This window comes from Danio rerio, chromosome 2 (assembly GCF_049306965.1).
Source record: "Danio rerio strain Tuebingen ecotype United States chromosome 2, GRCz12tu, whole genome shotgun sequence".
Classification (NCBI taxonomy): Eukaryota; Metazoa; Chordata; class Actinopteri; order Cypriniformes; family Danionidae; genus Danio; species Danio rerio.
The window spans coordinates 59,248,939-59,272,671 of record NC_133177.1 but is presented as its reverse complement, the minus strand read 5'-3'; the positions used below and the strand labels follow the sequence as shown (position 1 = coordinate 59,272,671).

Genomic DNA, 23,733 nt, shown 5'->3' with positions numbered 1-23,733 from the left:
TATATTGGAATATGCATGTGTAAGTAATATGAATCGTTCACATATCTTTTGCGAGTTCATTATCTGAGATGTAAAACGCATGGAAAAGCTGCCTATATAGAGACGCTGCACGTGCTGGTGAAGTGTGTGTGTGTGTTTACAGCAGTTTGACTGATAAATATGAATTTGTAGCTAAATCGTTAGCGGTGCCAAACAGCATTTCCCGTTGTTTACATGTTTGCTACAGCATACTGTTAACACTAGACACTGTACATGTCATGATCAATTTTAACAAATAAAAACACTTACAGGTTGTGGCTCAGAGTTCACAGCTTCTGCTTGTTGGAGCTCCTCTTTTAAGGAGATTTTAATCAAATCCAGCTATGAACTAGGAGAGATTCTGGAAGCTGTGCTTTGTCAAATGCTTGCTATATATTTTATGATTCTCTGTAACATAATTAATATTGAACTGTAAGCACTCCTGTCTGTGTCATGTCCTTTGGAAGCCCAAATACAGAAACAGAGAAGCTCTGTGGAAATAGCAGCGTTTACACGGCATTTTCTCCCTCTGCTGTAACATTACAGCGCCTCTGGCCACGACCCTCAGCTGCGCAGTTTGTGTGTACGGTAAAAGTATGTTTGTGATCTCACAGGCCCGGATGTTTTTTTTTTTTGTAGTCTCCAAAGTTCGTTTATTGTAGGCTTTGCTAAGCGAACTCTGTAAAAACCAAGGTCTCCCTTTGCATTGAACTTGGAGCATTTTACATTCAGAGATGCTGTTTATGTTCACACAGCTACATTACACATCAACTGAAGTTTAACATATGATATCGTAGTGGACCACCCCTTTAACCTTTTTAATTAAAAAACTTTTCAATAAATGAGTAAAATAGGTTTATTAAACAACTGTAGACAGGGTGTGAACTATTTACTGTTTTAACTAACTAGAACTGATCTCCAGAAAATCTATCTATATTAGTGCTGTCAATCGATTAAAAAAAATTAACTAACTAATCGCACCTTTTTAAAAAAAATTCATCTCGATTAATCGCATTTAAAATACTGAAGCTTGTAATTTTAGCTATTTAAATGTAAAATTAATGTAAACGCAAGACAAAAAATATTTAAATTCAAAATATAATTGTTTAATAGAATTTTTGTTTAACTTGTAACACAGATTTCTTCATGTAAACAACAAACCCACAATAAACCATCAAGGTCCTGGCTTCCTGAGGAAACACGCTAAACTTGGAGGGCTCATGCTGAAAGGCAGAGTAATGCCCTGTCTTTGACAGCTCGCGACTTCACCAAAGACTTTCTGATACTCCATTTTTAATATGATTAAGATTATACTCTTATTAAAATTCTACCGTGTAGCCTAAGCAGTGATTTTATTACCTTAAAGGAACACCGAGTCACGAAATGCGGAGGATTTTCTTTCTGTTCGCCATGCGGTATCAACTTACAACAGATGTCGAAAATTAAAAATGAAACACCCGAAATTGCATGAAACTCTGGAGAGCCTGGTGATGCGACTAATTGTTTTATACTGGAACTTGCCTTCAAAATGTGCTTCCCTGGTCTTATCCACATTTATGGCATGTTGAACACACGTCCACCACAACAGGAAGTAAAAAAAAACCTGAAACTGCGTTAATTATTTATTATATTTTTACGCGTTAATTATTTAAAATTAATCACATGCGTTAACGCGTTAATTTTGACAGCGCTAATATATATATATATATATATATATATATATATATATATATATATATATATATATATATATATATATGGGAGCGGTACAGGAGTCATTTTAAACAGGAGCGGGGTGAGAGTGGGAGTCATTTTACAAGGAGCGGGATGGGACAGGATTATATTTTAAACTTTGGTCTGGGAGTGGGACAGGACAAGATTTCTTTCTGTGGGAGTGGGACGGGACAGGACTGAGAATTCACTCCCGTGTCATCCTCTACTTTGTGTACATGCTTAATGAAGTGTATGAAGTCTATGTGTTGTCCTTGAAGTCTTCGATGGTTATATTCTGTGGGTAAATGAGTGTAGTTCTACGCTGTATATTCAGACGAGCAGGTAAAAGCACACTGACCTCCATGTGTGACGACGCGCAGGTACGGTCTGATCACCTGCATGTCTATTCTGTGTTCCTGATCCCCGATGATCACGCTTCTCCACAGACGCCCTGTCCCGTCACCATCATCTCCACCTGGACCCTTCGCACTCGCCACCGGAGTGTCATCTGTACCATAACATGTAGAAAATTAACATTAACATATTAAAATAAAAGACTTAATTCTTAACAAAAGCAACTTCCTGTTCACGTTTTAAAACTTTAAAGTTATTATTTTTCTGTTCTTCGACCCCCAGATACTTAAAAAAAAGTGCTTAAGCACAAAAGTGAAGTAAAAACATCAGTGGAAGAGACTGACCTTCCCATTCCAGCTCGGTGCCGTTGTTGGCAGAGCCAAGAGAGTCGTCATCCGGCGTCTCGATGTCGTCAACGTTTATGTCCAGATCATCTGGAGTTTCCAAAAAGTCGTCAGAAAGGACTGAACCTTCGCTTTTGTCCAGCGACAGGTTTATATCGGGAGCGATCAATGTGCGGCGCTTCTGTCTGACAGAGTCCAGATGATCCGCCGTTAGAGCGCCGTGATGAGCTGAAAACATTAGACACATTAAAGTCTGCATGAAGCAGAAGCTGCAGACATTTTTTTTATTTGTTCGTATTGTAATACAGTTATTCATTAAATGAAATATAAATATTACATGAGAAAATAGTGGGCGTGGCTTGTTTTTTACTGCGAGCTGATTTTCTGTTTGTTGTCAAAACTGAGAGCTGGAGGGGCGTGGTTAAGTATGTTAGCCACGCCCAATACCTCAGACAGACCTAGGGCTCTATTTCGACGGTCTATGCGCAAAGCGCAGGGCGCAAACGCTTTCAGGGCGAGTCAGAATCCACTTTTGCTAATATAAGGACGGAAAAATCCACTTTGCACCTTGGCGCATGGTCTAAAAGGGTTGAGTTTATTTTCTTAATGAGTTATAGGTGCGTTTTGAGAATAAACCAATCAGTGTCTCATCTCCCATTCCCTTCAAAGGCCAGATGCATCGCACCATAAGCGCATTTGATATTTACATGACGTAAAGTAAGTCTAAGTGGAAAAACTAAGCATTTAACTTGCAAGAAAACAGTTAAACAGACATCTGCAGCGCGAGAATGAGAGATAAGACATCTCATAACCTACTTTCACTTTCGCTCTTGGATAGGGAAACCTTTACGCACTGACATCAATTAGCCTATAAATAATTAATTTAGTTTGTTAAGCGCAAAGATTTGTTTCAAAACTATTTCTAAATTCAGTTCTAATTTTCAGCAAACAAATAAATGAACAATAATAACGAAGTGTGCTCAAAAACCTGAGTTATATCCAAATAAACATGCTGTGCCCCATATAGTCTAAAACCTGCAGGTGGGAAAATCTAAGCTTGTTTTTAATAAAACAAATATAAATATGCAAATAATAAATAATACTGCTAATAATATTGACATTATACAAAAGCAAATTGTTATGAATGAACTGAAAAGCGTCCCGAGATGAAGAAGACATAAAAGCAGTTTTTTTTTTATATTTATGTAGGCTGGAAAATAATATGTTTTGTAATATTTTAATCCTTTATATTTATATCCTATATCTGTTCTTATTATATCCTATATATATCCTTAATATTTTAATTCTTTTTCATATGTAAAGATATTTGCGTAATCCTCTACATCTTGTGTGTATTAGGCAGTGTGTAAGCGAGGTGAATAACTATTTTTTTATTTTGGTCTATTGAAAAATCTATTACAGTTTGTCAAAATAGGAAAGCGCCAGCCGTGCGCCTCAGAACACCTTCCTTTTTGGACCAGAACGCCTATGGGCGCACATATGAGCGCAAACGCATTTGCTATTTAAACAGGGTGGCGGAAAACGTCAAAACAACTCTTGCGCCAAGCTGAAACTAGCAAATAACAATTGCGTCGTGCCTTGCACCTCGTGTATGATAGAGCCCCTAATCTGAGAATTTAAGTGCATTTTCAGATTTCAATCAAAGATTACAAGGGCAAACTATGTTTTTTTTTTTCTGAATGACATGCACAGATGAATTGTTCACCACAAAACGAGCAATGTGAGCTAACAAAATCAATGCGGCTAGTTTTGATTTCATGTGTACTTTAATGAGAAATATGAAATAAAATCCAACACTTCTGAAATCAATTCTTAAGTTTCTTCAGCTTTATATTTGAGAAAAAAAAAGACTCCTGAAGCAGAACACAGCAGTGCTATTTTAATGTTATTTACAGACAAAATTATTAGACGACTTGAGAAATTTCTATATTTTCTTAGTTCAAATATTTCCCACATGATGTCTGATGCTGTGTTCACACCAGACGCAGAACGCGCGGATAAATTGCGCTATTCGCGCGTAAATAGCCGCGTGAACATTTGAGTTTACTCGCTTCATTCACGTGTCAAACCCCACTTCATTAGCGTGTCAAATTCACTTCAGAACAGACGCGAATTCGCGTGATGGGCAGGGCTTCTGTCTGCCCGAAGACTCTAGCTTCATAGCTAAATGGCTAACATGGATTTTATGAAGAAAATAACAGTGTTTATGTGCTTTATAAAGACTGAAAAACAGCGTCGATTCGTTTAGGGTCGTGTCTGAGTCCACTACATGCTTTCAGAGGTGCAGCAGCTCTGTGAGCTCATAAACTCCTCCAGAAACTGAACCTGGATGATGGAGGCTTTCAGCGGTGCTTCTGACTGAGCCAAGCCGAGTTTGATGAACTGTCGGTGAAGGCTGGAGGATTTCCCTCGGAACACCGACAACAGGTTCTACGTCACAATCACACCCCCACAAGAGCAAGTTTCTGATTGGTTAACGCGGCGCGAATGTACGCTGAAGTTCAGATTTTCGAAATCAAGAGATTCACGTGAAACGCTCGTTAAGCGCGTCAAACGCGCAAAACGCTTAATTCGCCCCGCGCCATTCGCGAAATTTGCGTCATTCGCGCCGCGCCATTCGCGCCGCATGATGTCTATTCACGCGTTTGCATTGACTTAACATGTAAATCACTCGCGCTTGACGCGCGTGCCGCATCTGGTGTGAACGTAGCATAACAGAGCAAATACATTTTTTACAATATTTACTATTATATTTTTAGTCTAAAGTCTCATTGTCTTGAGTTTGACTGGAATAAAAGTAATAAAACCAATCCTTAAAGCAATACAATAATTTTCCACCAACAGTCAGAGTGTACACCTTTTTTTTGACTGCACTTGTCTATCTGTGCCTGCATGTGTGTATTGTGTGTTTTTCCCATTACGTATACGTATTACTGTCAACATTGCTAATTCTTTATTGTCTTGTATGTTGTTGTATTTTGCACTGTCTGGACACAACACCTACGCTTGTCACTCATCATAGTACAGCTGCTGCTGATGATGTGAAAATGAAGGTGATTTGATTTGATTTAAAAGCTCAATATTATTAGCCCTCTTAATAAATATATACTTTTTGACTGGCTACAGAGCAAACAACTGAACCTAAATTGCCTAATCAACCTCGCAAAATAGCTAGTCAAAGGGTTTGTGCGGTCATCATGCTAAAAACTCATGTTCAACAACAACAATCGTCATTTAACTTTCAGCTTGACTGGTCTCAGCTTGTTAATAACACACAAATCAGAAGCACTAGAGAACTTACAGTTGTCAGTGAGTCCGTCTAAATCACCATCTTCAGGAAGAGGTCTGTGAATAAACACAAACATTATTATAGACAGATGACCATAACACTAAAATATACACATTCATCATCATTTATAGACAGAGCCAGACATAAAATCCCAAACACACCACTCTGCTGAGCCACAATCACTGAGTGTTGAGTTAATGTGTTTATTATAATGTAATGTTATGTGTATTTAAATAGCGCATTTATTGCGTATGGCCATACACTCAAAGTGATCATGAGGGGAGTCTCTCCACACCACCACCAGTGTGCAGCATTCACTTGGATGATGTGACAGCAGCCACAGGACAACAGCGCCTGTGCTTCACCACACACCAGCTATAGTGATAGAGCCAATCCAGTGGATTTTATTAGTATTCTTAATTTTTATTTATTCACTTTTTTTTATTTATTCTTTTATAGTAGATAATTATTTGATGTCGATTGTTTATTGCCATTCCTAATGTCACTGATTGCTATTGTTATGATATATTAATTATATATTTGACTGTTAAATGGGGTTATATTTAATGTTGTATATTAAGATAAAACATGTAAATTGCATAACAATAAAAATAAATAAGCCGGACGATCGGGTTGTCGTGGTCCTAATCTTCAACCACCACCTGTTCCACAATGCACCAGCCTAGAGATCTGCGCGGGACAAAATTTTGAATCCCGCTCCCGCCCGCACCCGCCAGGTTTTAGCCGGAACCCGACCGCTCCCGCTTATATTAAGCACTTGATGTCCCGCTGCCCGCCCCGCCCCGTTTTCTATCCGCGCGCCTGATCCCGCTAAAGAGCGGGGGGAGAACCAAAACCGAAAAATTACCCAGTTATACGGTCCAGACAGCCTATAACAAGCTGTCTGTATAAACACACACACGCACAGCACCAAGCACACACACACAAAGCTTTCTCTCTCATTCGCGCACGCGCGCCCTCTAACACACACTCATAAGCACCAAGCACAAACACAGGCAATGAGGCAAAGCTCTCTATCTCTCATTCGCGCGCGCGCACACACACACACACACAAACACAAACACACACACACACACACACACACACACACACACACACACACACACATCTCTCATTCACGCGTGTGCATACATACACACACACTGAAACAAACAAGCTAAACACAGCATCGCGCTATTTCATTTACACACATACATACGCGTGCTCACTCGAGAGTCGGGAGCGATATTGCTAGACAGCCCGCTCCCGTCCCAAATTAAACCCGTTACCGACCGCTCCCGTGATTTATTTGGAAATTTATACCCACGCCGTAGAAATCTGGTCGGGTCCCGCGGCGCCCGCGGAATGCAGACCTCTACACCAGCCCCTTACAGCACCCCCTGCAGGAGTATAGTCAAACGTTACTCCTTCGGGCTAAGCCTGGCCGAGTTCCGTAGGAAAAAACCCGGCTACCAAGCACTCACATACGAGCCCCAACCCCAGGCCTGGCTCTAGAGTGGGGCCCCGACTGTGCCATACTGGGCAAGTCACGGTCTTCAATGTTATGAAACTCATAAGGGATTTTTGAAACCCGCACTTTGGGTTATGGCCAAAAGAGCAAGATCTCAGGAGCTCTGTCACCCATAAAGAGCTCAGAGTAGAGCCGCTGCTCCTCCACATCGAGAGAAGTCAGCTGAGGTGGCTTAGGCATCTGTTTTGGATGCCTCCTGGACGCCTACCTACGCGAGGAGGCCTCGGGGAAGACCCAGGACACGCTGGAGGGACTATTTTGGGATCCCCCTGGAGGAGCTGGAGGAAGTGTCTGGGGAGAGAGAAGTCTGGAGTTTTCTCCTAAGACTGCTGCCCATGCGACCCGGCCCTAATAAAGCAGCTGAAAATTAATAAATGAATGATTTCCTTATAATAATGAGCTGTATCTAAACCCATAATGTGCACTTTTTCATTTGTTTTCTTCTCATTATTTTTAATTTATTAACATATTTTTTATTTATTCAGTTATTTATCTATCTATTTATTTAAAGCAGGTCATTGTTTAATCTCAATTGTTAATAGTCATTCTTATGTGTTACATTATATATTAAGCTTTTACACTGAAAAAAGTGTTGCATGCAGAACTGTTGCAAACTATTTATTTGTGTTGAATTTAAACAAACAAATTAAGTTTAACAATGTTCAACTTAATTTGTTTGTTTAAACTCAACACAAATAAATTGTTTACAACCACTTAACGTAAAAAAATTGAGTAAATCCAAGGAATCATCTCTGAATAATTTTTTTCAGTGTATTTGTATTAAGATAAAAACTAAATTGTTTAAGATTAAAATTAAATCAATAAATAATGAATAAATAAAAAAGTAATGAATAAATAAAATCAATATAAAGAAAACATGGTCAAACTTTACAATAAGGGTCATGAGTTAATGTTAATTAATGCATTTACTAACATGAACAAACAATGAATAATACATTTACTACTGTATTTATTCATATTAGTTAACGTTAGTTCATGAAAATACAGTAGTTCATTGTTAGTTCATGTTAACTCAAGGTTAACAAGCATGGACTTGAATGTTAATAATGCATTAGTAAATGTTCAATTATGATTAATAAATGCTGTACAAGTGTTGTTCATGATTGGTTCATGTTAGTAAATGCATTAACTAATGAACCCTATTGTAAAGTGTTAACGAAAACATTAGATTTTAGCAGTTAATGCATTTACATTAATGCACTAAACATATTAGACCTTACTGTAGGAGAGCAACTATTACTATTATATATAAAGATTTACAACATTAACATTTGCACAAGCTGGTTATTTAAAGCATGTTTCAGCACAGACTTGCAGTAAATAATAGTATTTGCACATCTGTGTCAGACATAAACAACAGCACACACTTTGGGAGGTATAAAGACAACAATCATCCCGTCGTGTGTGTGTGTGTGTTTCCGGAGTGGAAAGTGTATATTGAGGAACAAACTAAACTCAGCATTGGCTTTCAGAACAAACCCACAGTGTGTGTAATTATTACCCATCAGTCTGTGCAGCGAGAGGGCACACACTGCTTAATAAGAGTCTAAGAGGAATAATGAGGGTTATAGCTGCAAACCACAATGATTATCCCACTGCGAATGTAAATGTGTGACAGTAAAGGCTCCTACACACCGGGACGCTTTTCAGTTGTGTTTATTGTCAGCGTTTTACGAGACGTTTTTCCGCATTCAAACCCAAGCGATTTTCACTGGCGTCGAGCAGAAGTGCATGCAAAATCACTTATTGACTTTAGATGGCGCTACACAACTTTAAGCTCCTGACACCTGCTTATAACACAGAAGAAGAGGAGGAGAGGACGTTCACACGCTTGTTGTTAAAGTTACTGGTGACTCGAACAAGCATGGATGGTTCAAGCAGCAGCTCCAGCTCTAGCGATGAAGAAATGATTATTGTTCAGCAGAACAATAAGTAGCCCCACGTTCATATCGCCTCTGGGCATCTTCTTCAGTGGACTCGCATTGACAGTTTTGCTGTCTACTGTAACTTCAGCAGCTCTATGCACGTGAGCAAAAGTGCCAATCTGATTGGAGGAGAAGGTTTCGACACGGCATGTCAAAACAAAAAAACAAGCATGAGGCGTTTTTTTTTTTAAATGACGCTTTTGCGCCTGCCGTTTAGCGCGTTGGTGTGCACGGTCACATTGACGCCCGTTATTTAGTCACGAGGCGTTAAACATCGACAGAAAGCGCAAGCAAAAAAACGTCTCGGTGTGACAAAAGTGCTAATCTTTGCACATGTACACTAGTAATATGAAAACAGACTCAAAGATACATATAGGAATTAAAGGGCACCTATTATGCAAAAATTTAGTTTAGTTTTAGTTTAAACTTTATTGTCCGTTCTGCTTGACACAGAAAGGACATTTTTCTTCAACACTTGATTTAGGACAACAATTACAAACATATAACAACGACACACAATAACAACACTTATCAAGACAACAACATAAGTTAAAAGTTTAAAAACCAAATTAGCCCCATGCACAACACTGCAAATCATTCTTGGTAACCACCTCATTCACTACAAACATTGATCCGGTTTAGAACAACAACTGCCATTGGGATAAATGACTTTTTATAAGCATTTCTTCGTGCTTTAGGAATTCTAAACCTGCCTCCTGATGGTAGCAATCCAAATGCTGAGTGAAGGGGGTGTGTATTATCTTTAAAAATCACAACTGCTCTTTTTTCCATAAAAGAGTCAAATAAAATCTGCAATGAATGTTGTTTGTGACCTCTTATAAGGGGTTTAAACACAGTTGTGTGTCAGCAGTTTGTGAATATAAGCAGCTTCTTGTTGTAAAAAATAATTAATTCTATTTTTTATAATTAAACTTGATAAGAAGAGAAACACTGCAGAAACACTTTGACGTTTTCCCTTTGTACGTGTCATCAGAGGGGGAAAGCCCCGCCCACTAGTAACCATCTCTCCCTCATTAAAAAAAGACCATAGATATATAATTAGATGTCGCCTACCCTGTTGTTGTCTATTGGAAGGAATGCGTCAATAGAGCCGCCATTTTGGAACAAGGTAGCGCTCCTTCAAAATGAATGCGGGACTAAGGTACAGTGGAGGACTGTGGCCATCCAAAATTAGAGATATACACATATACACATATATCTATGATCGGGAGTTTTCCTGGATGTTAGTATGCAAATTTTTTTTTTTCTAATTACGAAAATGATCATTTTACATCACTTTTCTACATTGATGGATCAGTGATCGCACTGGCGTTCCTGACAATAGGCTTGTGTTTGTGTGTACAGAAATGTACTATCCACCCTCCCTGTTAAATCTGATCTAATCATGTCCTGAAATACTCACCCCCTCCTGCTTTCACTTCTCATACTGACGGAGGGAGCGATTAGTTTGTGAATGAATCCCCCGAACGACTCTTTCACTAACATTAGCCGACAATAATACAAGTTTCTGGCAGCGCAGCATCTCGTTGTCATATTTCTTTTGCATTATTTGCTGATTTTATTCAACAAAACTAGCATAAGCCGAGTGTTTAGTGCGAGTTGGAGCTGCTTTGCCGTATGCTGAATGCAGTAAGTGACTGATTATCATCAATAACGTTACCTGATTAGCACAAAAGTTCAGAACACACAAAAACGCAAAAAAACCTAATATTACCTATGAAATGTTCTGCCTCTGTGCTTTGTTTTCTTCGTTTGCTCGTTACTACACCCGTAGACAGCGCTAAAGTCTCGCATCTTCACGTAATAACACTGTCTTGACTAGTGCGGTTGAATGACATTTGTCCTGGGAGCACTGTACCAATGTGGCGGCGCTACTGACGCATGCTCAGGGTTCCTATGCGATATCTAGTGTATATATCTATGAAAAAAGACTGTCAAACGTGCCTCGAGGGAGTCTCGTTGGTCAGCTCCAGAGGGTGGGTGCAAAACCATCCTTATAAAGCTGCCCAGACTAGTGAGTCCAGAGAATCCAGAAGAACCCCAGGGGAACATGCAGAGAACTCCAGGGAGCAGACACGGACCCTGATAAAATAGGTTAACCGCACAACTAATACTTTATCTCCGACAGGGGTGGACTGGGAAAGCATTTTCCACCGGGCCAATGTTACAGTTAGTCAGGCCACATCCGATGCAATCTAGACGGACGCTGGGGTTGTTGTGTGCGGCAGGCTAAAGTCCTACTGCCAGGCCAAATGTGATGCAATCTAGAAAGTGAAGAGCGGGGAGTGGGGGGGATAATGGGGACGTGGCAGGCCAGACTCGCGGTGGCAGGCCAGATTGACCGTCAGGCCACTGGGAAATGTCCTGGTGCTACCTATGGCCAGTCCGCCCCTGATCTCCGATAACTTTCTTTTCTGTCTGTCGAGAGTCTGCTCAAGTTTAGTGTGCCCTGAAAATCAAACGATCGATGGACTTTCACTTTGAGCTAATTCGCTACACTGTCATGCTGAATAAACACGAGCTAACTATTATGCAAATTGGCCTGCCCTGCGGATTGCATTGAATTAAAGGTTTAGAGTATATCAGCTCATGCTGTCAAAGCCCTGACCCTAACATGCTTGAGCTACAGCAGTACAAATGAAATTTAAAGGGATAGTTCACCAAAAAATAAAGTCTGCTATCAAGTACTCATCCTTCACTTGTTTTAAACATGTTTGACTGACTTTCTTCTGTTGATCTAAACCAGGGGTGCACAATCCTGTTCCTGGAGATCTACCTTCCTGTACAGTTTAGCTCAGGTGTGGGCAAACTTGATCCTGGAGGGCCAGTGTCCTGCATAGTTTAGCTCCAACCCTATTCAAAGAGACCTCCCTATAGAGTTCAAGTGATCTTGAAGACACTGATTAGTTTGTTCAGGTGTGTTTGACTAGTGTTGGAACAAAACTCTGCAGGGACACCGGCCCTCGAGGATCAAGTTTGCCCATCCCTGGTTTAGCTCCTACCCTGATCACACCCACCTGAACCAATTAATTAGGACCTGAAATCCACTTGATAATTACAGACAGGTGTGTTTGATAAGGGTTGCAACTGAAATCTGCAGGAAGATAGATCTCCAGGAGTCCAGGAACAGGATTGGCCACCCCTGATCTAAAAAATATATTTTGAAGAAAGCTAAAAACCTTCCACTTCCACTGTAGGATAAACAAATACTATGAAAGTCAATGAAGACAGGTTGCTAACATTCTTCAAAATATCTTCTTTAGTGTTCAATAAGTATAAAGAAACTCATTAAGCTTTGGAACCACTTGAGTCAAAGTAAATAGTGCGTAAATAATCATTTTTGGGCGAACTGTCCCTTTAAATGTTAACCGGACTTGGGGGTTATCTTTGGAAAGCCTAACCTGAAGGACTGAAATAACTGAAAAATCCTGACATATAGCCGGACAGAGAAATATGAATTGCGAGGTCAATATGTATAATGTAAAACATAGTGTTATATAATGTTAATAAATAAATGTTTCTGAGATTTAGTGAAAGTTTCTATAGCTGAGCACTGAGTGAACACCATCAATTATTCACCACTGTGTGTCTCTCTGCCCTTATTATCATGGCAACGGTGATGAGCTCTTATTTGCCCATATATGGTTATGATATGATGATGTCAGTGGGCGGGGCTGATGTACAGTATCTTCAGCTCTCCTCCATCTGTAACACTGAGCTCACTTTATTGATCAGAAATCAGAGACTGGAAACAACTCAGGCTTAACAAGCCCCATGGGACACACATATTGTGCTTATAAAGACATGTCAGGTCTCGCATTGTCAGCTTATTAGCAACAAGCTTTGAAACAAAAAATCATTACAAATAGCATCAATAATAGATTCATAGCTGTACGACTGGTGTGCGCCACCAGTCACATGTCTGATTTAAGTATAAAACACTCTAAAAGAGATTTAAATAAGCTCAAATGCGATCTAATTCTAGACCCAGAGTTCTTATTTATGTCAAAAACTGCAAAAATGCTAGAATTTTGACTTCACTGTGTTTTAGGTCAATTCAATAGCCCCTTTCACACATACAGACCTTTGGAAAGGTTATATGTGTGAACAGGTCCTTTTTGAAAATGCTGGTAAATTCGTTCTGGCTATTTTCCGGAAAGAGAAGTTGTAATATTACCGGCAATTTGCCGGAATGCTGCGCTGTGTGAATGCAGAAGGAAGATTACCGTAATAAGCGCGTGCACGTCTAGAACGTGCTGACGTGAGACGTCTTCTTTAGCCAATCACAACAGTCAGACGCATTTACGTCCGCGTGGTTTGTGAGGATAAAAGCCTTTGAATATTTTCCCAGACACATTTAGCTGCTAGAAGTTAGTCAGATCATGTTTATATGTTCATCTTATGCCAACTGTGTAAATAATCATCGATGAGATGCTTATGATAAGCCGTTGCTTGTTTACCTTCAAGCTTTGCGTGTGCCTGTGAAACAGCCTGTGAGCGCCTGCACACGCACTTATTATGAACATCTCGACATGCGAAAGTGATCCTGCGAAAGTTGTTCACAATATTGATCATCCACAGAGTTTGTAATTTAGTTTGTAATTTAGTCAAATGTTTACAAATACAAGCGCAGCCGTTTAAAGCTCATTTGTGGTGAATGATGTCAGAATTTACCGGTATTTTGGAATGGATGTGTGAATGCTTTTTTGAATATACCGGTAAAGTCGTTCCGGAAATTTTCCAGATATTTACCGGTATCACTGCCATGGATCATACAGGAGTTGATTCTCATTATGGAATCGATTCTGAATTTTGGAATCGATTCTTGATACTAAACTCAATGATTACATTTTTTTGGAATCAACTCCATGACATTCATCAAAAGCCACGGGGACTGGTTTGGACTGTGCTTATTTTGTAAATCTCAAAAGCGGGTGTCCAATTATACAAATCAATAAAGTTTCACAGGTTCAGCTAAAAATCTTCTTTAAGGGGCTCCAATTTTAACCAGATGTAAAATAAGTATGTGTCTGTGAATTTTCAGTTTAAAATACTTATCAGATCATCCAACCCAAGCTCATTCTGAAAAAGTAGCCCTGCGGACATTTCTGGAGACCGTGATTTATGTGGCCGGAAGTACGTATGGCTGCATTTCGTTTTTTTATGTGAACACTGCAGGGCGGTGTGACGCCGCTCCTCTTCGCACTCGCCGGCTGGTTTGTCCAGTTTGTCCGATTAGCTTGTCGTGTTACGCCAGCGGAGCAGAGGCCCGAAGGAGGAGGAGCTGGCCGCGTTCGACGACCAGGTTCGAGTCCGGGGAGGAGCAATTCCAGAAATCAGGTAAAACAAAAAACAGAATCCAAAAAATAAAGCGAACGAGTTCGTAACGGGGCGAGAATGTGGTGAAATGCAGTGAAAAAGAAAGTTTCTTTTTCTGTACGGCTTTTGTAAATCGTCGCTTGGGTTTAGGGATGAAGGAGGAGGAGGGTGGCCGGGTAGGCCGATTCAATCGTTCAGTTGGACAGACGATCGCTCAACAGTGGCCTCCGGCGGCTTTTTACGCGAGGCGTTCGAGACGCGAAAAAGCGCGCACAGCGGCCTCTCGCGGATTCGCAAAAACAAAAACTGCACAAATACGTACCTCCCGGCACGTATTTCGTGGTCTCCAGAAACATTCGCAGGGCTACGTTTCCAGAATGAGCCTGGGTTGAGATCATCAGATCATTTATTGCTCTCTGATGAAAATGTCAAGGTCCGACTCTTCCTATCTGAACATGCAGCTCAACTCCTTGTTCAAGCTCTTGTTCTCTCCAGACTGGATTTCAGCAACTCTCTACTAGCGGGGCTTCCAGCTAACTCCATCAAGCCTCTTCAGCTGCTCCAGAGCGCAGCAGCACGAGTGGTCTTTAATGAACCTAAAAGAGCACACGTCACTCCGCTGCTCATTCGTTTGCACTGGCTGCCAGTTGCTGCTTGCATCAAATTCAAAGCTGTGATGTTTGCCTACAAAGCGACTTCTGGCTTTGCTCCTTCTTATCTGCTCTCGCTTCTGCAGATCTATGTGCCGTTCAGAAACTTGCTTTCCTTCTTAGACTGTACAGACCTGAAACTTGCCTATAGCACTTATTCATTGTTGCTCTTATAGTTGTGTAAATTTCTTCCTTGTCCTCATTTGTAAGTCGCTTTGGATAAAAGCGTCTGCTAAATGACTAAATGTAATATGTAAATTTATTACTCTCTGATGAAAATGTCAATATTTGTGGTCAGAGAGAATTTTGGTTTTTTTTGGGTCTGTGCTAGATGTCTGCATTTCTGCAGTACAAGAAATATGGTCAGGTCCTGTGAATAAATTCCGAATAAAATGCGGTAGTGGTCGGAATGGGAGCGGGTGGTCTAACTATGTAATGTTCCTGAGTCCCGATGATATTTCGGAACAGCTTATCTTTGATTTCCCTCATTTTTTTCGAGCACCAGTACAGCCAGTGCTCATAACTGTTACACATGCTGAAGGTATGACCAGTGCTTTCTGCACATGCATTTTACTCACACAGTCTGTGTGTGCATGATCTGCATAACGGTCCTCAGAGCGGGCTTTACCTTGGCAGAGCAAAGTGAAGATGCGCTGTCCTTAATAGATGTTCAGCTTGCATTAGAAAACAGTTCACTAATTGAAAAACCACATCAGGCAAGTCTGACATATGGGAGTCTTTTTTATGTGTCATAGACGCAAATGGAAAAAATGACCCTTTGCACGCTGTGATAAATGCCTCAAAGTTTCACCCTTTAGCAGTCACAAGACTGGATAGTCAGGTTTAAAGGTTCAAAAAACCCTCAAAAATTGGAGAATGGCGGACTTTGTCTTTTATCAGTTGAGTTCATTACCATTCAGACACATCACCTACTGTATATCTGTGCTGCTGTGTTCAACTGTGTTTAAAACCCTCCAGATTACCGGCAGGGCTAATGGTTGGAATTGACAGGGCAAAAGACCTGCTGCACTGCTCCACTGTGTCTGCATACAGTCCCGGGGATTCAGGAGGAGAGAAGTCCTCCACATTTATAGTGGTTATAGAACATGACTATCATTATAATGATTAATAAATAGTGGTTATATATTATATGACAGGGCTCGAAATTAACCTTTTTGCTAGGTAGCACCGTTGCTCCTAACTTAACAAATGTAGGCGTATCAGCCAAAATTTTGTCGCACCCACCAATTATAAGCACCATTACTACAAGTTTTATACAAACCTAGCCTATTTATTGCATTTGAAATCAACAGTAATCAAACTAACAAGCAAAAAATATATATATATATATATGCATGCGAAAGGAAAATATGTCTCAGCGAAATCCCGTTATCACAAGACAATAGATATTTATAACAGAACTGAGTGACCAAAGCATACTTGGAGCACTCACCGGCCCTGCACGCACTGCTGGACATGAATGAATCTGTTAACGATATAACTCTGCTGTTCTCACGGGTGCTGTCTAATATTGCGCTGATGCTTTTGACATATACTGTGCCTTATTATATGCATACGTCATGTTAATAACAATACCGGTCTTTTCATGAGTAGCGATATTAGTTTCCTCAGTGCAAGCCTGTTTGCGATGGTGTACGTGGAGTTAAATTTGACATATAGCTGCCACTTAAACGGCGGACAGCATCTGGCGATTATATGAAGGATTAAACAGAAGCTCTCGTGCTAGATGTGGCAAACAGTTACCTGAAAACTCCATCCCACAGACTTTTCATAGCGGACTTGAAGCCACTGGAAGTCTTTTATCCACTCTTCAAAAAGTGTAGATGGTGGATTAACATTCAGCACATGATCACTAGTAAGATGTGTCATTATTTGTAACTTTAGATGTCATGGTTTCTAAAACAAAATCTGTCAGTGTTATCTTCATTCTCATCTTCAGCGCTTTACAATTTTTCGCAGGAGTAGCTCTCTCTGTCATCCCAAGCCAGAGGCATTGACTGAGTGATTGACACCTGATACTTCAGTGCTAGAGCAGTGGTGGGCAGTGGTGGGCCAATAAGTGCGTTAATGGTCGAACCAAAATGGTTGCAATTTCAAGCCCTGTATGAAATTATGAATAACTTGTCGATGTCACAGCATTAAATTACTGTTTATTTCTTTGCATTTTATCTTTGTAAACTATAAAATCATGCATCTTACGTTTTGTATCATATTTTTTTTTATTTTGAGCAGGTGAGCCAACTGACAAAAGCCCTTCTTTTTCTATCTGTTCTGCCGGCCACGCCCACCTCGGATCACTTTTGGAAAAAAATCTGAGGTAGATTTGAACTGAAAGAGGGGGTTTTATGACGCTTTAAGGCGGCACTCAGATCTCATCGCAAAGAGGCAAACAAAACTGACATTTATCCTACAATCCTTGCACAATCTACAGTTTAATCTGTTATCCCTCTATTTTGGTTGTGCTCAAATTAAACACGAAATTTTGGAAACCAGACGGTTGGGTTGGCTAAAAAATTATTCTAAGCAGGCAGCAGTTGAATATACAACAAGAGTGGTCATGTGCGAAATAAAACCTTGCGGGAGTGGGCGGGAGCACGAGTAAAAAAAATCAGTCCTGTGCAGACCTCTAGCCTGTGCTTTTAAATGCAAATGAGATGATTCTCCCCACCCACTCAAAGTAGTTTCTCCCTGCCCACTGGGAGGAGGACAATCAGGGTCAGGATGAAGAAAACAAAAAGACAGACAGCGCATCAGACACACTGAAACAGAGTCACACAGACATAAATGAGCTGCACACAAATGTCGTTACAAAGTTAGCACACTGTGCTGTTTTTGTTAACCTCTTCAAGAAAAATATGACACCAAACATGTAAATATACTACTATATAGAGATCATACATACTTTATAAATAAACTGATTTTACGTCCACAAAGCGGCACTCCTGTTGTGTGATTGAAACGTCCTGTAACTGCTTTAAAAGTCGAGTTCAAACTGCATTAAAAACACAAAGTGTAGCACTTACTGCTTCTTGAAAAGCAGTTTGATCACAGAAAGTTGAACAGATCTTTTAATCTCAGTTCTCTTTGACAATCCTGTCTTGTGGACTTGATTATGTGCGTTAATACTGAGACATGTTAATACGCACCTGTTAATTAATACCAGTGAGTAGAGAAATCTGCACTGCTACGTCTCACCAAATCACTGGGATCTGGATCCTATTTTAATGTCAGGAAATTTAAAAAAGAGACTTACTGTGCTTATATTACTCCAATATGACTGTGGACACACTATTCCTGCACACAGTTCTGTGCAAAAAGAACTTTTAAAAAGTCGATTTTGCATGATTGGTGCCCTTTCACGATCTACTAACGAAAAAAATGTAACATCTTTGATAGACTGAGTAAACTACCAGTCATTTTTAATTCTCAGGTGAACTTCCCCTTTAATTCACAAACACAGAAATAATATGAATATTGTTGTAATGAGCTAATCATGATCAATTCTCACCGTGGGAAATCATCGTCCTGCCACTCGTCTTTGACCTCCATGTTCTCCATGCGTAAAGTGGCTTCAGTGGTTCCCATCCTTTGGTTTGGATCACACTGTAAACAGCAAAAGATCAACACATTTACATACACTTACCAGCCACTTTATTAGGCACACCTTACTTGTACCAGGTTGGACCCCTTTTGCCTTCAGAACTGCCTTAATCCTTCGTGACAGAGATTCAACAAGCTACTGCAAATATTCCTCAGAGATTTTGCTCCATATTGACTTGATAGCATCACGCAGTTGCTGCAGATTTGTCGGCTGCACATCCATGATGTGAATCTCCCGTTCCACCACATCCCAAAGGTGCTCTATTGGATTGAGATCTGGTGACTGTGGAGGCCATTTGAGTACAGCGAACTCGTTGTCATGTTCAGAAAACCAATCTGAGATGATTCACGCTTTATGACATGGTACATTATCCTTCTGGAAGTAGCGATCAGAAGATGAGCACACTGTGGTCATAAAGGGATGGACATAGTCAGCAGCAATACTCAGGTAGGCTGTGGCGTTGACACCATGCTCACTTGGTACTAATGGACCAAGAAAATATCCCCCACACTATTACACCACCACTATCAGCCTGAACCGTTGATACAAGGCAGGATGGATCCATGCTCTTATGTTGTTGATGTCAAATTCTGACCCGACCAGCTGAATGTGGCAGCAGAAATGGAGACTCATCAGAGCAGGCAACGTTTCTCCAATCTGCTATTGTCCAGTTTTGGTGAGCCTGTGTGAATTGTAGCCTCAGTTTCCTGTTCTTAACTGACAGGAGTGGCACCCGGTGTGGTCTTCTGCTGCTCATCTGCCTCAAGGTTGGATGTGTTGTGTGTTCAGAGATGCTCTTCTGCAGACCTTACTTGTACTGAGTGCTTATTTGAGTTTCTGTTGCCTTTCTATCCGCTGGAACTAGTCTGGCCATTCTCCTCTGGCATCAACAAGGCATTTGCGCCCACAGAACTGCCGCTCACTGGACATTTTCTCTTGTTCAGACCATTCTCTGTAAACCCTAGAGATGGTTGTGCGTGAAAGTCCCAGTAGATCAGCAGTTTCTGAAATACTCAGACCTGCCCGTCTGGCACCAACAAGCATGCCACCTTCAAAGTCACTTAAATCCCCTTTCTTCCCCATTCTGATACTCGCTTTGAATAGCAGCAGATCATCTTGAACATGTTTGGATGATTAGAAATTTGCATTAAAGATCAATTGGAAATAAAGATAATTGACCAATAAAAAATAAATATACTGTATAAAAATCTAAATATTCAAAATATTTAATGTAAAAATCTTTTTTTAACTAACATATTTCATCTGTGGACACACCCACTCAACTGCTTATCTTTTATCAAAGTGTAATAATGAACGCCAATCTGAAATAACTGTCTGACATCACCTGTTTAACCTTCCACTTTAACCAGCTGTGTGTCACCTGTCAACATCCAGTCATCTTCACGTCACAAGATCAACATTTCTCCCGCTTAAGGTCCTGATTACTGCAAAATAAATGCATTTATGACTTGGAGCTTTTGTTAAAAATGAAATCATGCCTTGTTTTCAAAGAGATAATTAATAACCCACTTAATGTAAACTTATTATTCTAGAAACTGCTTCTTTATTTAAGAATCTTTCAATATTTAGACTAGAAACAAGACAAAACTACAATAATAACCTAAGTAATAAATGCATTATTGCAGTGTTTTCTCTGAAATACGTCACATTGCAACTGAACACAATCATCATAATAAATCATCTGCTTATAAAATACTTACAACACAAGTGAGTTTCTCTCCAGCGGTGCTGATTCCTCAATGTCTTCACCTTCAGGCCTGTGAATTTATTTCCCAGCTCCTGATTAAATCCATAGTGTTCATATGAGATGCTCAGGTTAGACCGTCAGTTCATCTGCGTGTGTGTTTCTCCTCAAACACAGGCCGGGTGGATGTTTTCAGGACGCTCCCAAAAAGCTCCTCAGCATCTGTGCATTGCCCTTCTCATCCGCAAATACAGGCTGATCTGTGATGTGTGATTATTCATGGCTGACTCCGCGTGCAGCATATAATCCCGCTCTGGATGACGTGATGTCACCTGCAGCCTCCTCCCCGGTGGTCTCTTTCTGTGTTTTTCTCTGGACGAGCGTTTATTTCCCTCCGCTATAAAAGGCGGTCTTGTGCTTCTGCTCTGGATCTGGAACAAGCTGCAAAAGATGGACGTCTCTCGCTGTTCCCTAGCAACCGCATCCCAGTCTCTGTATCCCTGACGGGCTTAGAGTCTCCTCTGTGAGCCGCTTTATCGCTCTCTCTCTCTCTCTCTCTCTCTCTCTCTCTCACACACACACACTCTCTCTCTTTCTCTACACACACATATATATATATATATATATATATATATATATATATATATATATATATATACATAGTAAACAGCTTTAAAAATAATAAAAATGTAATTAAATATAAACATAAACATGCAAATGATAATAATAAATCTGAATGAAGTGTACTTTAAAAAAATCAACATTTTGGGATAAATTGAATTCTCTCAATTCGATTTATTGGCATGAAATTGGTATATTTATATTTTATATTTGCAGTGATGACAGTAAATAATATTTGACTAGATATTTTTCAAGACACTTCTATACAGCTTAAAGTGAGATTTAAAGGCTTAACTAGGTTAATTAAGTTAACTAGGCAGGTTAGGGTAATTAGGCAAGTTATTGTATAATGATGGTTTGTTCTGTAGACTTATCGAAAAAAAAATTGCTTAAAGGGGCTAATAATTTTAACCTTAAATTTTATTTTGGTTATATTAATATTAATTATTTATATTATCACACATACTGTGAAAATTTCCTTGCCCTGTTAAACATCTTTTGGCAAATATTTATAAAAGACAAAAAAAAAATCAAAGGGGGGCTAATAATTCTGACTTCAACTGTATGTTTTATATATATATATATATATATATATATATATATATATATATATATATATATATATATATATATATATATATATATATATATAGATAGATAGATAGATAGATAGATAGATATACACACACACACACACACATTTATATATATATATATAAATTATAAATAAATAAATAATAGTAAAAACAATAATAATAACATTATATAAAAATGAAGAAAATTATACATTATATTTATATACTTTAAAATAATAAAATGTATAAATACACAAAAGCAAAAAATATAAATTATACATACTATAAAAACTATAACATGTAAGTGTTGAACAAATACTTGTTGTGTATTTGAACATCTATGAATTTGTTTTCAACTGAAATAAAACTTTAAGTCCTCTTCACATTGAATAGTTACCCAAGGTTTCATCATGTTTCTTAATTAAATACAAAGTTGTGGTATTCTTTTAGAATCACCCTAAAATAATAAATAAATAAATAAATAAATAAATAAATAAATAAATAAATAAATAAATAAAAATAATTATATATATATATATATATATATATATATATATATATATATATATATATATATATATAGCAATATTGAACTAGTGAAGATGTGTAAACTTGCTTTATTGCCATGAAAAATGTTAAGCCAAAAATGAATGCAAAAACATTTGTACAGTTTACAATTAACATAACAGATAAAAAAAACTTAGTAGTAGTGAAAATAGCACAAAAGTTAACAGTATATTTAACACTTTAGAATATAATACAATACAATACAATATAATATAATGTAATATAATACAATACAATATAATATACTACAATATAATACAATATAATATAATATTAGTATAATACAATATAATAAATATAGTATAACATAATACAATACAATATAACATAAGAATTAAATATAATATAATACAATACCATATAATTAATTTAATATAATATAATATAATATAATATAATATAATATAATATAATATAATATAATACAAAACAATATAATAAGTATAATAATATAATATAATATAATATAATATAATATAATATAATATAATACAAAACAATATAATAAGTATAATATAATATAATATAATATAATATAATATAATATAATATAATATAATATAATACAAAACAATATAATAAGTATAATAATATAATATAATATAATATAATATAAAATAATATAATATAATATAATACAATATAATAAGTATAATAATATAATATAATATAATACAATATAATAAGTATAATAATATAATATAATATAATATAATATAATATAATATAATATAATATAATATTCTCTCTGGCAGCTGCTTGTCACTCTGCTCTACATCTGCAAGCACAAGCTCCTTCCACTCCTATTAGAGCTCTGTGATTGGATGATGCTCGTTTCCTGCCATGCTCAGTGATTGGCTGGGCTGGGGTGTGATGATGTCATCTGTTTAGTGCTCTGGAGGCTCACAGGCTTTGTGCATTTTAATACATGAAATATGACATTTGCAGTTTATAGGGCAGGACATTAGTCATCTCATGCTGCTTTACATACATTTCAGGTAGACGCTAAAATAATAAGAAAGTAAATGCAATGGATTTTAAAACACCGAATGTGTTATTTGTATTGTACTGTTACATTTATTTCATCTATTAAATGTATAGTTATGCATACATATAAATTAAGAAGGCAGAGTCTGATAAATCAGCCTGTTTGGTTTGAGGACTGACTTTAATGCAAATTTATTCCCACAATAATGGAATAGTAAGGTAAATATTGGTACCTAAACTATACATACTGTATTAGCATTGAAAACGTGCATATTAATACCTAAAATACACACATGTGAATGCCTTTTAAAAGGTACCAATCCAGTGACTGGAAATCGTTACACAAACCTTTTGAATAAAACATTAATAATAATAAACAAATAAATAAACAAAATGGCCGACTCACAGCAAGATGGTCACTGGTTCAAATCTCAACTAGGTCAGTTGGCA

At 38.3% G+C, this 23,733-nt stretch overlaps 1 protein-coding gene and 1 long non-coding RNA gene across 5 annotated transcripts in view; one reads left to right on the top strand and one right to left on the bottom strand.

Moving 5' to 3' along the window:
• LOC137488294 (uncharacterized) overlaps positions 1-6,366 on the top strand; it is a 56,375-nt gene extending 50,009 nt beyond the window's left edge. The window contains exon 4 of the long non-coding RNA XR_012395151.1: positions 5,977-6,366. This is a non-coding gene — a long non-coding RNA (uncharacterized lncRNA). The remainder of the gene's footprint in view (positions 1-5,976) is intronic.
• The window catches only part of atcayb (ATCAY kinesin light chain interacting caytaxin b), a 52,714-nt gene extending 31,756 nt beyond the window's left edge, over positions 1-20,958 (bottom strand). For 2 of the 4 annotated variants that reach the window (XR_012395114.1, XM_068214904.2), the window contains exons 1-5: positions 20,550-20,958; positions 18,736-18,830; positions 5,752-5,795; positions 2,430-2,657; positions 2,090-2,239 (exon numbers count right to left, since the gene is read on the bottom strand). Coding sequence is in view for 3 of the 4 variants with exons in the window: in XM_068214904.2 (XP_068071005.2) it covers positions 2,090-2,239; positions 2,430-2,657; positions 5,752-5,795; positions 18,736-18,812 (499 nt within the window). In the remaining variant the exon portion in view is untranslated. Of the gene's footprint in view, positions 1-2,089; positions 2,240-2,429; positions 2,658-5,751; positions 5,796-18,735; positions 18,831-20,173; positions 20,274-20,549 lie in introns of all 4 variants that reach the window. The other 2 variants (XM_021468311.3, XM_068214906.2) reach the window with 2 other exon arrangements.
• Positions 20,959-23,733: the final 2,775 nt, after the last annotated feature.